The sequence below is a fragment of the Typopeltis vanoorti genome, chromosome 19 (genome assembly GCF_054136105.1).
Source record: "Typopeltis vanoorti isolate ZY-2024b chromosome 19, IOZ_Tvanoo_1.0, whole genome shotgun sequence".
Taxonomy (NCBI): Eukaryota; Metazoa; Arthropoda; class Arachnida; order Uropygi; family Thelyphonidae; genus Typopeltis; species Typopeltis vanoorti.
In genome coordinates this window covers 76,133,996-76,149,710 of record NC_143567.1, presented here as the reverse complement: position 1 = coordinate 76,149,710, position 15,715 = coordinate 76,133,996, and the positions used below count along the sequence as shown (strand labels likewise).

The window sequence follows — 15,715 nt, the reverse complement described above, 5'->3', positions numbered from 1 at the left end:
CTTGACAAGTAACAGACTGATTTGGAGGAAAATTGTAGATAGGAAGTTAGTAATGATGTAATTTTTTCATGTAGTACTGTTTTACTACTTTTTTACTCATCATCATCATCATCAAATTCCTGCCATGTACCCTCAAGGGGTGTACAGGATTTTGATGATGATGATGAGTAAAAAAGAATACGATATTATGCAAATTCTGCATTTTGAAATTTGTTAATGTGCCCAAGACTTTACTCCATACAAAAATATTCATGAAATATAATATTACAGTGATTAGAATTTTCTTTTGGAAATGAAATCAATGATATCAGATTATTTTAAACAAGTAACAGTGACTTGATTTGGTACACGATGTTTGACTTATTTTCAGTTACTGAGACCCCCTATTTTAACATTTAGCATCATTAATGTTAATCACCACAAGTTCAATGAATCAATAATTCAAGCACACAAAATAGCATGTCTTATCCACTTTTCTCAAAGCAACTTTTTATTATGTTATAAAAAACAATTCGTTGTAGAAAATAAGTGGTAACAGCTTTTTGGACTACTAGTATATGCAGTGTAACCTTATTATTGCTAAACTTAATAAAATTACAAATAAAAATAACAACTTTGTTTTATCTCACTCTTTTGTAGATTATGCAGTCCTCTATAATCATAAAATTGAAAATTCACACACACACACACATATATATATATATATATATAGTTCCCTAAGTGATTTTTGTCATGCATAATTATTTTTTAAAAAAATGCTCAGGGTTTTATGTGTGTGTGTGTGAGAGAGAGAGACTTGAAATGCATAATTATTTTTAAAAAAATGCTCAGGGTTTTGTGTGTGTGTGTGTGAGAGAGAGAGAGACTTGAAATAAGATACTGACAGATTTCTAAAAATGCACCCACTTGATAGGGACATGATATGCGATCAAGCAAGCTCCTACTTGATGTGCAACACATTACATAACTCAGTGTGAATGTATTAATATATTAGGGGCACTGTTTCCTATCAACAATTTTCTACAAAACTGTTTTAAATCCTTTTTAATGTCTGATTTGATCATATATATATCACATTTTGATCTTTTAAAACATCCTTACCATTTGAGGGTCCTTTTCCTACCATGTTTGCTTTTAAGCACTTGTTTTGCTAACCATTCGTCTCCTATTCTGTTTAAATTAATGATCATATAATTTTAGATTAACTCTGCTTTAAAGCATGCATGAATATTAATAATTTCAAGTTCTTTTCTAATATCTCTAATTTTTTTTTTTTTTTAACACAGTTCTAATGATACTATCCGTTCACTCCACTTTTCTGCAGAATTCTCTTATCTGTGATCTCCAGTGGTTTATATATATATATATATATATATATATATATATATATATATATATATATATATATATATATATATATATACATACACATAATAGGATATGGTATGACCAGTGAAAGGGAGAGGGGGATAAGAACCGAAGGGTTTGAGTTTTTTTTTTATTTTTTATGTCAGGTGGTAGGAAGATACTTTTTAATTTTTTGACCTGCATTTTGTTGAATCATAATCTAGTGGGATATAGGTAGAGAAATCTCAGAGTAGATGCTATTGATGTTTCATGCTACAAATTGTCAAAACAGCTAGAACTCTTACTCTCCCCACTTACTGGTCATACCACATCCTATTTTTTTTTTTTTTTTTTAATTAACCATTTTAAAACCTCTTGAAAATCTAACTTTAAATAATACAGATATATTGGTAAGCTTTGACACCACCTCACTGTTTACCAATATTCCCTTGAATGACACCTTAACACTCATAAAACATTTTTCCTTCTGATATTTTAGATCTCTTTTCCTTTGCCATCATTTCTGGCTATTTTTCTTGGAAGAAAAAAATTTACAAACAAAGAGGGAACTGCCATGGGTTATCCCCATTCGCCAATTTTTACATGAAAAATGAGCCATAACCCCCCCCCCCCCCCAAACCTTCTATCTGACTAAGATATGGAGATGGTGTGTTGTCTATTTGGCCTCATGGCTCAGGCATTAGACTCCTTCTATCACCTCAGTAGTCTACACCAAGAATCCAGTTTATGATGGAAAAGGAACATAATAATAGTTTACCCTTCTTGGACACTTTAGTAACACGCCTTCCAAATGCCCTCTCATGCCCTCATATTTGATCAAAAATTAATCAAAAATCAAACGCCCTCCTTCACTGAATACAGAAACCTGCTCACACAGGCAGATACATTCACAAACTTCCCCACCAGCACCAACCCTCTCAACAATATGGCATCATTAAAACCAATAGAGCCTACAATCTTTATTCAGGTGGAACCTCTCAACAGAACTCAACAATATCCACACCTTCCTATCCAATGTCTACAATTCTTACAGAATTAAAACAATAATCAGTCCTCAATCCCACATCCAGGGTACATAGGAAAAAATAGTCAACACTTTAAAAAAAAAAAAAAAATACAACCTCTGCACAGCTTTTAAGCCCCACTAGAAACTTGCTATCCATATCTGTTCTACCAAAGATCAGCTCCCTCCTGTCTTAGTGCTTGGAGTATATAAAGTATCCTGTTCCTGCAATTTGGCTTACTTCAGCCACTATCCATTTAGATGAACACAAATTGTACATCTGCAATTATGACTATGCAGACCATGTATTGGATACAACTCAGTGGATCTTCTGGGGGTGGGGACATCATGTTTCATCACAGTAAATTTTAAAAAAGAAAGACTGTTTTTGAAATCTGCAGCGACACTCAATCAACCAAATTTAAACAAATATGACTGCAAGAATTTTCCCAGAATTTGGAAAACATTATTCATCAGAAGTCCCAATTTAAATCTAGGCCTCCTACAAACACCCATAGAGGGTGTACCATCTAGATAAGACTTTAGGGTCATATTCACGCGTTTCATTTGGTATTGTTGCCTCTGTGTGTTACAACCACTAGTTGTATTTCCTGAAGATGTCTTAGTGACTAAGATGAAATGCTGGAAGCATTAAAATAGTTTCTATTCTTTTCTTAATGCTGTCAACTTCCAACATAATGTCCTCCTGACACTTAAGCGCCTTAACACATGAATGAAAGACAGTGATCATAAAGAAGTTCAAAGAAAGAAATTTTAGAATCAATCAACTTGAAGAAAAGTTGTGAACTGGATGTGTCAAAAGTTATGAGATAAGAGGATGACACAGTCTTGAAAGTGGAATCCAAGTGAGATTACTGACATTTGGAGGAAAGATAGTGGCTGATTACCTGGAAAAACTCTTCATGCTGTCTTTAAAACAGAGAACAATCCCAGAGGTACAGAACAATGCATTAATAATAATAATAAAAAAAAAAAAAAATTACAGGTCCATTATCAGCAATATACAAAAGATTTACAAAAAAGTAATAAGTAACAGAATGATGCATCAGATGGAGTATATACAATCCTAGGAACAGACAAGGCTTATAGATTATTGCAGTAGTACCGATCATATCTGGCCTGATTTGGACAAGTGGTCAGCGTACCTGCTTTATAGTCAACAATATGCAGGTTCAAATCATGCAATGGGCATGGATGTTTGTAATCGTCTTTATGTGGGAGATAAATTTCATTGTCTGGTGTGAGACTACCATCACCCCACTTATCGGAGGCCTGAAATGACTTGAAAAAGTTCTGTGTTTAGTCACATGGACATGATCTTATGAACACTAAAGATGGATAGCTGAAGAGTGACAATTAGATATTATGTTACATATGTTATAGCTAAGTTTAGTATTAAAATGAACTGGATAAAGGATAGTTTCTGATGATTCCACAATTCTCTCCAGTACATCATAGCATCTAAAAACGTTTTCTGATTTGTTCCAGATCACTGGATGAATGATAGAATCTTCATCGTTAGGGCGAACAGAATTAATTTGGGATTATATTGGGAGATGTAAAAGTGGAGAGAGTAGATTCATATGTTTAACTGGGAAAAATCTTAATCAAAAATTTACAAATAGAAGAAATAAAAAGAAAGATACAAGGGTGGATGGCTTTTGGGAGGATGAATGATATCTTCAAAGGCAATATTCCAACTAGTTTGAAGAGAAAAGCTTTTGCCCAATGTGTCCTACCAGTAATTACATATGACAGTGAAAGCTACCTAGAGAAGAAAATAAAGTAACAACTGCATGCATAGTAGGCAAAGGGGAAGATCAAAGAAGAGATAGCAAGATGAAATAATTGCTGGCATGTATCAGAAATGTTAAAAAGAGAACCGAATGGAGAAAACTGGGGGAAGACTTATGTCCAGCAGTGGACTGCTCCAACCCATTGAAAACAACTCAAGCTTGCTATAAAAAATCAAGTGTTCTTTTACAACCAAAAAAATATTCCTCTCTTTAACATTATGACATTGGCTATATAGCATACCAAACTATTCATAAATATGGCTGTCTGTTATATGCAATACTCAGAATTTCAGTAAAATTCCTCGTAAGTTATATGTAAAAATATTCCTATCATAATTACCTAGATAGGTCCAATGAAGATCCATTGCTAAACAAGGCTGATGTGAAATTAAATATGAATTTTTTTTTGCTGCTGAGAAAGATTTATGGTTTTCTGTTTGATTAATAACAGCACTTTTTTTTTGAGCAGACTTTTCGATTTTTGTTTCAATGTTCTTAAGATCGGCAGGAAGATCAGCCAACATCGCTGATCTCCCTGGCTGTTTATACACATTCCTTACAGGCTTATGTGGGGTCATCCTTCCAGTAACTTCTTTTTACCTTTAAGAAAATAACAAGGTAAAATAAAAATCTTAGAAAAGAGCTGATCAAACAGAAAATTCATGACAGCAAACTGGTTTAAAAAAAAAAAAAAAAAAAAAAAAAAAAAAAAAAAAAAAAAAAAAACTTCTGTTTGACACTATCACAAGATTACGTAATTTCCTCTTGTATACACTTACTGAAATTCTTACTTTTTTTTTTACAATGAGTCACAAGCCACAAACTCTTAATTTCATGCCCTAAAATTGGTGACTACAGATCTTTGTTGCACACTGCATTCTAAATATTTCTATAAGAGCAACCTAAATGCTTACTCCTTCAGCTACTTAAATACTGCATTACATGCAGTTTATACACACATTATATCACATTTGTCCAGGTACTGAAATTTAAATGAATTTGCAGTTCATTAATGCTTAAATTTTGACAGTGTCATTTTGAAGGTTTAATGCACTAAAACTGCTAATGTAATACTTCTCATATTAATGATGCTATCTGGCTATAACCTGTAAAATTGTGAGCCCTAAATTAATTCACTTAAATCTGCATAGCTACAAAAATCTGTCGCTCATTGAACGAGTCCAAGTGACTGTACTGTCACTCTAAACAAATTTGTCTCTGCAATTTGCTGACATCAGCATTAGTTTGCTCACACAGCATAGAACTAAAAGTAATTAATTAGAAAATTGGAATGGGTTAGAGTAATATTGGAGAGGAGACACTGGAGAAATTACTAAATAAAATAGGTGGCAAATATGATTTATCATATAATTCGTTTTTGTAGTACATTAAAAAATTATTAACTGTAAATTAGAAATTCTGAAAGCAAAAATTTTGCATGCACAGTTACTAGGCATGTGTATTGCATGCAATACACAGTTACTAGGCATGTGTATTGCATGCCATGAGGATACATTGCATTGCATGTATCCTCATGGCCAATTTGCCTGTAAGCAAGATGAAAAACTCAAGTTTCTGGGAGGGGAAAAAACCCTGCTCCCAGAAACTTGGGCAAATTCACTTTCAATTGAAAAAGCCCATATGAAGAGTCCTCTCATCACGATGAGAACTGAATGCAGGTCTTTTCTCTCATCCATGTTCCCTCTAGTCCAATTGGAAGAATGTTGTTCTTCCAATTGGACTAGAGGAAACATGGATGAGAGTTAAGCCATTAATTTATATTCTCATGCAAATTGACTGTAAATAACTATAAAAAATAAAAATAACTATCAACAATATTTTTGTTTTTATTCCTAAACTTATTACAATAATGTTAATTTCCAATATTTATGTCAATTATGTTTTGTTATACTTACATCTTCTGCCATTTCGATTAGTGCACGATTACTATTCTCCCATTTTTGTTTCCATCGTCCTGTCTCTTTCTCTAGCTTTTTTATTTTCTTGGAGGTCTGGAAAAAAAATAATAAATAAATAAAATATATATATATATATATATATATATATATAAACTATCATACTTAACTAAGATACAATTAAACAGCACATAGTGAGAACATATAAATGACTAAAAATTTCTTCAGAGTGTAAAACTACAACGATGTTTCACAATATAAACAATACCAAGAGAAAGATATAATTAATTTATTAAGCTTTTTACTAATATTTTTCTGGTTTTCATCATCAGAGCACAAATTACAATTGTGGCAAACAGAACTCAACTAGACGGTGAAGAAAATAATTCAAATTGTAACTGAAAAATAATTAATGTCCTAACAAGGTGTCTTCTATGGGACAGATAAAAGTTAATTTGGAGAATTCAGGCTTTTTGGTCTTAGAGTGATTAATTAATGCAGCCATATTTGTTGAGGTTGGAGAAGTGGATATTATTTTTGTGTTCTTCAAGGTGAATGTTAACAGATCTGCTAGTCTGTCCAAAGGAGGCTAAACTGCAGTACACTCCAGTATGTGCAAGAGGATGAAGCTGATCCTTAGGAGAAAAGATGAAGGTAGCTAGCTGAATGATTGTTTTGAAAACGGCATGAAGATTATATTAAGGAGAACTTTAGCTATCTTTTTTGATGTATTTTGAATAAGGGATGTGAATAATTTGCTGTAATTTTGTGTGTTGGTTGTAAGAGGAATAGGAGAATGGCATTCAGTATTTTATTTATAAGGGTTACAGTCACTGGCTGAAAAAGTGCTGTGAAGGTATTGCCCTGGCTCTATGTGTAAGTGTTTTGAGGATGACATGCTGTTGGGCTGGATGGTGGTGTGATTTCTTATATAAATACCTTCTTATATGTGTGGATTACAGAACTGTGAGCCTAATATCCCATGCATCTAAAATTATTTTAACCATTGTTAACAAACAAACTGAAAGAGCCTTAATCGGTGAATTGAGTGAACAACAGAAAGGCTTCAGAAGAGGAATGGGAACCATTAATGCTATCCTGGAACTAAAAATACTAATAGAAAGATCACTTGAAAGAAATAGGAACATTTACATATGCTTCATAGACTTTCAAAAGGCTTTTGACCAGGTAAAACATAATAGAATGTTCAATATATTAGATAAATTAGACATAGAAGATCATGTACTTAAAATTATAAAAATGATTTACACCAAATGGAAAATGCAGTTAACTCTGAGACTTCTGTAATGAAAATAAAAAGAGGAGTTAGACAAGGTTGTATCCTTTCACCAAAGCTATTTAATATCTATAGTGAGACAGTGATGAAAAAGACTGAAAAATAAAAAATAGGAATCAGTATCACTGGTATAAAATACAACAAACTTAGATATGCTGATGATACCATTCTAATAGTACAAGACAGAAACAAATTAATCAAATTACTACAGCTACTAATTGAAGGTAAAGAATTTGGATTAAATATAAATGCAAAAAAGGCCAAATTTATGAAAATCTCAAAAGAAATCAGATCCAAGCCAGAAATATTTCATAAACAATATGAAAATTGGACATACAACAGAATACAAATAGGCACCTACTTTACTGCAGATGGAAAGCAAGATAAAGAAATAAAAATTAGAACAGCCATAGTTAAAGATGCATTCTTGGATATTCAAGAAGAGAGTAAGACAACAGATAATGGCCTTTGAAATGTGATGCTAGAGGAGAGCCCTGAAAATCTCATTGCCAGAACATGTGACAAATACAGATGTCCTACAGGGAATGAGAACACATTCAGGGAGGACATTCGGCGAAAGTGACCAGATCTGTGGCGCTCGAAAAACTGGATTCCCCCCCCCCCGATGACAATGCACCCTGTCACAGAGCCTCTCCTCATACGAGTTTCTTGCCAGAAACAACGTGATCTCACTACCGCACCCACCCTACTTGCCAGATTTGGCTCCTGCAGACTTCGCCCTCTTCACGAAGATCCAGCTCAAAGGTCACTGTTTTGACACCATTGCAGAGATCCAGCGTGAATCACAGAAGGTGCTTGACATGCTTCGAAAAGAAGACTTCCGGACACATTCCAAAAGTGGCAAGAATGCTCCTAGCTTTCTTGCCACTTGTATTGTTATGCAAGGGGACTATTTTGAAGGTGATAGTGTGTAAACGTAGATAAATATAGTAATTCTTGTAAACAGAGCTAGTCTCGAAACTTTTTGATACCTACCACCTCATATATTCAGGAATGCAATGTTAAAATTGTAATAACACACACAAGGAACAATAAGTGGAAGAAATGAGATTAGAATAAATTAAGACTAAAGTGTTTCCCAAATTTTGAGAATTTCATACAACCATATTTATTAAGACTGGCTAATTTTTTAAGTCTACTTCTGATTCTAAAAAGAGTCTTTCAATTGTATTTGCTGCAATGGAGCATAGTGGTTTTTTTCCATCTGATTCTATGCAAGATTTGGTCTGATAGATATGACTGACTATAGTTGTGGCAGCAGATGTATTTTTTGTGTTCTTCTAGGCATCATAATAAGTTGCGTTGCAAGAACAAAGAACCCTGTAAACACTAGGAATAGAGAGGGGAGGTCTTCCTAGCTGACTTCCCTTTTTTGCTCTTAGGAGAGCAAAAAAGGGAAGTCAGCTTCAAATGAGGTTTGAAAGCAGTGCAGAGATCATATTTCTTTAAAGTTCTGGTTTTTTCTGAAGTGACCCAGATATAGGGAATAGCAATAGTGTTATTGTAGTCTATGCTGAGAGGAATGTGAAGAGGTGGAAGGGACAGATAATGTGTAGATTTTTTTTGGCATTGTAATTGTTGGGCAGGAAGGTTTGGCAAATAAAGGCAAGTTCTGCTATAAGAGAAGCTTGGGTGAAACAGAGGTTGGAAGCTCTGCTGGTCATCAAAACTAGGGTTAAGAGTTTTGATCACCCCATATTGTTGAGAAGGGGAATGGTGAGAAAGTTTATGCATGTATCTACCTGTGTGGTGGGTTCTCAGAAACTCAGAAACTCAGAAAGAAAGGGTACCAGTGGACAGATGTGTGATTAGAGTATCTGAAAAAGGCAAGCTGTTTTTCTCTCTCTTTTTTTCAATAGTCAACTGAATTCTGGGGTGTTGACTGTTGAGGTGGAGGAGGAGTCTAATGTGTGTGAGCCATGTTGCCAAATAGAGAACATCATATTGGAGGTTTAATGGAATATTTACAGCACTAGGAAAGTATTAAAAACTAATTTTAATGCTTCCAATATTTTGTCTCAGTCACTGAGACATCTTCAGGGATTACAAATAACTCTTGTAACATACACAAAGACAACACAATACTAAATGAAACACGTGGTGACGTTAAGCTCCTATCTGGGTGGTGAACCCTCTATTATAGATCTGACAAGGTTGTTTCTGATACTAACTGTGCATCTCATTCACAGTCAGATAGTTGGAAAAGTAATGGTTTCAAACCTCGTAATTCAAATACACAGCAAAGGAGAACATTAAATTCGGGTAAAACAAAACCTAATGCAAGAAATTCCAGAAACCCCAGGGTACATAATTCAGATAATGTACAACATAAGAGTGATGATAGTCAAAATGACTCTAACATGGATGAAATAGTGACAGAGTATCACAGATTAATTAACTTAAAATTAAATAAACCAGAGGAATGTGAAAATACCTCTAATGTAGTTAATGAAAATAAAGAATCTCAACCTGTAGAATTTGATTCTGATAGTGATGATTCTGTAAATTTAGAACATAATTCAAATAATTTAAGTGAAATATTTGAAAAGTACAGAAATGAAATTTGTAAGTATAATGAATTGGGAGAGATAAATTGACAATTATCTCTAGAATTAGATGAATTCTGAAACTAGTACCCATTCAGAGATTGTAAATAATGATCAGCAAGAACCTCATTATTATTTAAGGTTTAGGCATAAGAATTAAAAGAATTGTAAGTTTTGTTAGATATAAGTTAAATATTTAGAAATTTAAAAAAAAAATGGGAGAAAGATGAAACTGATGTAAAAATAATCATAATTTATAATTATGAATCTTTTTACAATTATTTCTCTGTTAGTATATTATTAGTTTTGGTTTCATAACAAATATATAGGCACTTGCGATGTGCCTGTTATCAATGTTATTATTGTCAAAATGAAATGTAAAGCATTTGAAAAATTGATGTATTACTAGATTTTGATAGTTGTATTGTTAAGTATTGAGGTATTTGTGGTAGTTTGTTTAGACATTCTGTTTATGCTAATGGAGACAACGTGTCAGCCATTATACGTAACTTCCCCCTTGCTATTTACATGGAGTGCGCATGCTTGCCGAGGAGATTGATGGGTGATTGACAGCTGACAGAGAGAGAGTGTGTGTTCGGTATCGAAGTAACGAGACAAAACAAGATAGAGCTAATGGAAGTATAAGAATGAAGACCGGAGAATTTTTGTTCTTGGGAAGTTTTTAAGTTTTATGTGAGAGTCTGGAGAATGTTGATAGAAGATTCCGAAAAGGAATCGTAGAACTGTGAGTCTTTAAACTGGAGAAGCTGAGACTGTCAACAAGTATTTAGTAAATAAAATAAGATATTGCAGTTCACATTCTAATTGAATGTTCAAAGAAATGCTGAATGGAAAGTTTCATCTTCTGTCTTAAGGACACTGAATTACTATGGAAAAAGCAATTGGTGAAATTTGAAACTGTAAAATGGCTTAACATGAAGAGCTCTACATAGATCTGTTGTTTGTGAAGTAGCAGAAGAAATTTCTTTCTCTGGTACAAAAATTAGTAAATTGGAGAGATCAGTAGTGTGCATGAGTGCAAGCATGTGTACACACAAACACACACATTTTAATGCAAAGTCTACTCATTAAAGACTCTAAACTGATGCATATTAGTACTGGGTGAACTGAGAAGTCAGTCTGTAAACCCTTCTTTAGAAACCAAACACAGAACTTTTTCAAACTACTTCCTGCCTCAAAATAAGGGAATCCTTGACTCCAATAAGAGTCGAGGATTCATCAAGAGAGGATAGGACCACTTTCAGATTGCACAGTGCCTAAACACCTATCGCATCTTTCTTTAATAACATTCACAGAAAATGCACTTACAATACCTTACTCCCTTATCTGTGGGAGATATGTTCCACGACACCACATGGATAGTACTGAACCCTAAATATACACTATGTTTTTTCCTATACATACATACCTATGATAAGGTTTAATTTATAAATTATGCACAGTAATAGTAACAACAATAACTAATAATAAAATGGAACAATTATAACAACATACTGTAATAAAAGTTATCAGAATGTGAGTGGAAACTTAGCAACCTCAGCATATGTTTTTTTTTAATCTCATCATCTCTTCTTCCTTTCCCTCTTTTACCTTGCAGTTGGCTATGGCTAAGGAAGATCCTTCAGCTCCTCACGTCACCGATGGGAATCGAACCTAGGTCACTCCTTCCCCAGACATATGGTTGCAAAGTGCACAGCCACTAGGCTAACTGCGCAGACCCGTTTTTATTTATTTATTTATTTTATGAAGTCAAGAACTTTCATATTTTTCACTTAACAGCTTCTCTTTGGCATATCACAATTGTAGCATTACTATGCTTGTGCTTTGAGGCCATTATGAAGTAAAATAAGGGTTACTTGAACAAAGCACTGCGATAGTCGATCTAATAACTGAGAACTACTCAGAACGGCATGCAATTTAAAACTTATAATTTGTCTATTACTAAAAGGAAAGACCATATGGTACAATTTCAGTGATGTAAAATTACACAGGCAAAGTGGATATTAAATACAACATTATTTTAAAGTCAAATGTTTGTAGAAACTATGAAAGTTTCGTAGGTTGACCTGAGAGCTTACAAGAATACAATCCTTGGCATCTCTGAGTTATGTTACTTATATAAGTCAGTTATAGGTCAGATAACTCTCTGAGTTATCTGATTTAAGTTGCCTTAGCTACTTAAGTCAAATAGTGCAAACTAAGGCAACTCAGGGATGCTGAGGATTGTATTCTCATAAACTCTCGGGTCAACTTATAAAACTTTCATAGGTTCTACAAATATTCAGCTTGGAAATAACGTTGGATTTAAAACCCACTTTGCTAATGTAATTATATATTGTTTATTTCTGGAATTTTCCATTTAACATTTTCGGATGGGGTTGCCCACGGATAACTGAAACTGCAGATAAGGGGTGTGTGTGTGTGGGGGGGGGGCTATGGTACCCCATTCCACATGCACATATACCATGAGAACCTGCACCTCACTTGCTTCCTAATTGCACACCATGCACAAATTGCTTTTGGCATATACTAGTGCACAAGAAAAGATTGCTGATGAATAGGATGTTGTACATTCCTTGGCATACAATGTTTGCTACCAGTTTCATTCAGAATAATGAAAACAACAGTATTCCACATTATGATTAATATTTTACAAGATATGTAATAAGATAGATATGAGATTAAATTAGAAGCAATTCATTTCATTAACACACTGAACATGATTCTAAAAGCACATATTAATAAATTTATACATACAGTTTCCATGTCAGCTTTGAATGATGCAAAAACTTGATTACTTTTATTCAAAACACTTTGAAATTCTTCATATTTGGATGTATATAAACTAAGTTCGGTTCTTAACTGAAGTTCATTAGAAGACAGATCTGAGCATCTTTTCTGCAATTCATTCATCTTCTCTAAAAGAAGTTGCTTTTCTCTAAGGAAAGCTTCTGTTTCTTGTTTTTGCTGCAAATTTGACTTTGCAAGTTTTGCCTTGGCTAACTGTGCTTCAAGATCTTTTTGTTGAACTACTTTTTCCATGTGCTACAAAAGAAAATTATACAAAGATGAAGATCATTGAAAAATTGCAGAGAACACACACACACACACACACACACACACAAGTCCTCAATACGATGATAAAAATGTCATTTATTATGAATTTTTTGTTACCACTTCCATTAATACATAAACATTAACTAAGTTTAAGTATGCACAGTTAAGTCAATTTTTTTTTAATATAACAAAGGAATATGATTAAGCCATGATATAGTACTGTATATAACATGAACATGATTTACACATTTAAAACATTTCAAGACATGATGATATATTTACAGGTTTCTACAAGTGAGATGAAGGTAAGTATGACAGATTATTAAGATGAGATGATTATAGTGCATACCCTCCATGCTATTTAACATTAAATAACTGGCTATAAGCTATGAAAGCCTATTTCATAACAATAATACAGAAAGAAGTCACTACAAAAAGTTACTTAGTGGATGTTCCAAACAAATCCATAGCCTTGAGGTATGGATGTTTCCTCATTCTTCATTTATAAGATAACCATTTATTTATTTATTTATTTTTGAATAAATACCAATTTCCTGTCATATCATTACTCACTAAAATATTCTTTTAGAGATATTCAAAATTATATAGTAGTTCTAAAAAATGTTAAACAAATAAAACATGGCTGGTAAGAATAACATCATAGCTAGTGATAGGCTGCCTAAACAAACATCATTTGTATAACAGATTATATTTATATCACAGTGACATTGTAACCCACAGCTGCTTGTTGGCAATCAGAGACACTGTCTACTTGGCCATCCAAGCCATATGATCAAATGATAAATAAATTCTCAATGTTTACTTTAATTTATTAATGCAGTGGGTTGGCTTCACCATATGATTTTAATATTTATTTTGGCTATATCGGAACCAATTACAGTTATAACCTGCTACTCTGAACCCAAACTGTGTGTCCTCTTAGGACTTTATAATGAACTGTAAAGTTTTAGACAGCCGTAAACATAAAACATTATTATTTTAACAGCTATTTTTGCCTGTTTTCGTTTAGAAGTGTCCCTTATTTTAAATACATTGGCTTTTTACTCAAGAATTCATAGCGTATTATAAGTGTATTTTAAGGGTAAATATATGCAGACTAATAGAGGAAGATATTTTGCACATACCTTGTTTGGATGTCTTTTCTCCATACTTCTGCTGTTAGGCTGCTGAAGGAGGGGTTAGGAAATGTGGGGGGGATTGTTTGAGGCAAGGTGGGAAGATTAATTAGAAAACACAGGTTTTTTTTAAATAGTATACACACACACATATATATATATATTATTATATTTAAGGGTGCTACTTTGGGGAAGGGTCTTATGGGAAACAGGGATGAGGAAGAGCGTTTCGAACATGATCAAAACGGCTCGCACCCCGTTAACGCTCTCCCCAGTCCCCGTTTCCCATAAGACCTTTCCCCTTCCCCAAAGTAGCGCCCTTAAATATAATAATAATAATAATAATATATATATATATACTATTTAAAAAAACCCAGGTTTTCTAATTAATCTTCCCACCTTGTCTCAAACACACCCCCACATTTCCTACCCCCCTTCAACAGCCTAACAGCAGATGTATGGAGAACGAAGACATCCTAACATCCAAACAAGGTATATGCAAAATTTCTTCCTCTATTAGTCTGCATATATTTACCCTTAAAATACACTTATATTACCCTATGAATTCTTTATTAAAAAAGCCAATGTATTTAAAATAAGGGACACTCCTAAACGAAAACAGGCAAAAATAGCTTTTAAAATAATAATTTTTAAAAGGAGTAACATGGGGATTTCCCAGAAATAATACCTATAAAACATTATTCCTGCCTATTCAAGACATTCATAACATCTTTTACCTGTAAATGTTATCAAACCAAAATAGCAACACATTAAGAGGCTTCCTGGAAAACACAGTAGCTTCAGTCACCATAAACACATCCATATAATTAGAAAAGCATGTATAATGATACATCATGCCATATTACAGCTTTCTCAAAATCTATTGCCCAATCATTGCAAGAGATGCGCCACTTAACACCCGTGCACATAGTATAAAGTAGCCTGTCCATGAAAAACGGAGGCTGTGGGGTTCAGATTTAATGTCGTGACATCCATATAATTAGAAAAGCATGTATAACGATACATCATGCCATATTACAGCCTTCTCAAAATCTATTGCCCAATCATTGCAAGAGATGCACCACTTAACACCCGTGCACATAGTATAAAGTAGCCTGTCCATGAAAAACGGAGGCTGTGGGGTTCAGATTTAATGTCGTGACTCATCTTTACAGTGCTCTAAACAACACACAAGTCCTCTTAGAGAAAAATGAAATACACTTAGACGAATAACAGATTGTGAATAAAAGAAACACAAAGTGTACTTCACAGATGTCCATTATTGCAAATTTCATGTGTCTAAACTTTTTACAAGATGAAAATGTATAGCATAGCAATCTTGATAAAATATGCCCATTACTTATTGGGGAGATAATCTGCTCATAACACTTGCCAACAAGTAGTCATGCAATTCCATTGTTCTAAAAATGATTAAAATTTTATTACAGAAAAATGTAAATAATGCATACCAGTATTCAATTATGCATAGCAACACATTACAAAAATATGGTTACAAACAACAAACATTTGTCT

At 33.5% G+C, this 15,715-nt stretch overlaps 1 protein-coding gene across 1 annotated transcript in view; it reads right to left on the bottom strand.

Annotated features, from left to right (window-relative positions):
- The window catches only part of LOC150096257 (beta-taxilin-like), a 138,997-nt gene that overhangs the window by 29,273 nt on the left and 94,009 nt on the right, over nt 1-15,715 (bottom strand). The window contains exons 6-7 of the mRNA XM_090408837.1: nt 12,747-13,034; nt 6,105-6,200 (exon numbers count right to left, since the gene is read on the bottom strand). Of these exons, the coding sequence (XP_090264963.1) occupies nt 6,105-6,200; nt 12,747-13,034 (384 nt within the window). The remainder of the gene's footprint in view (nt 1-6,104; nt 6,201-12,746; nt 13,035-15,715) is intronic.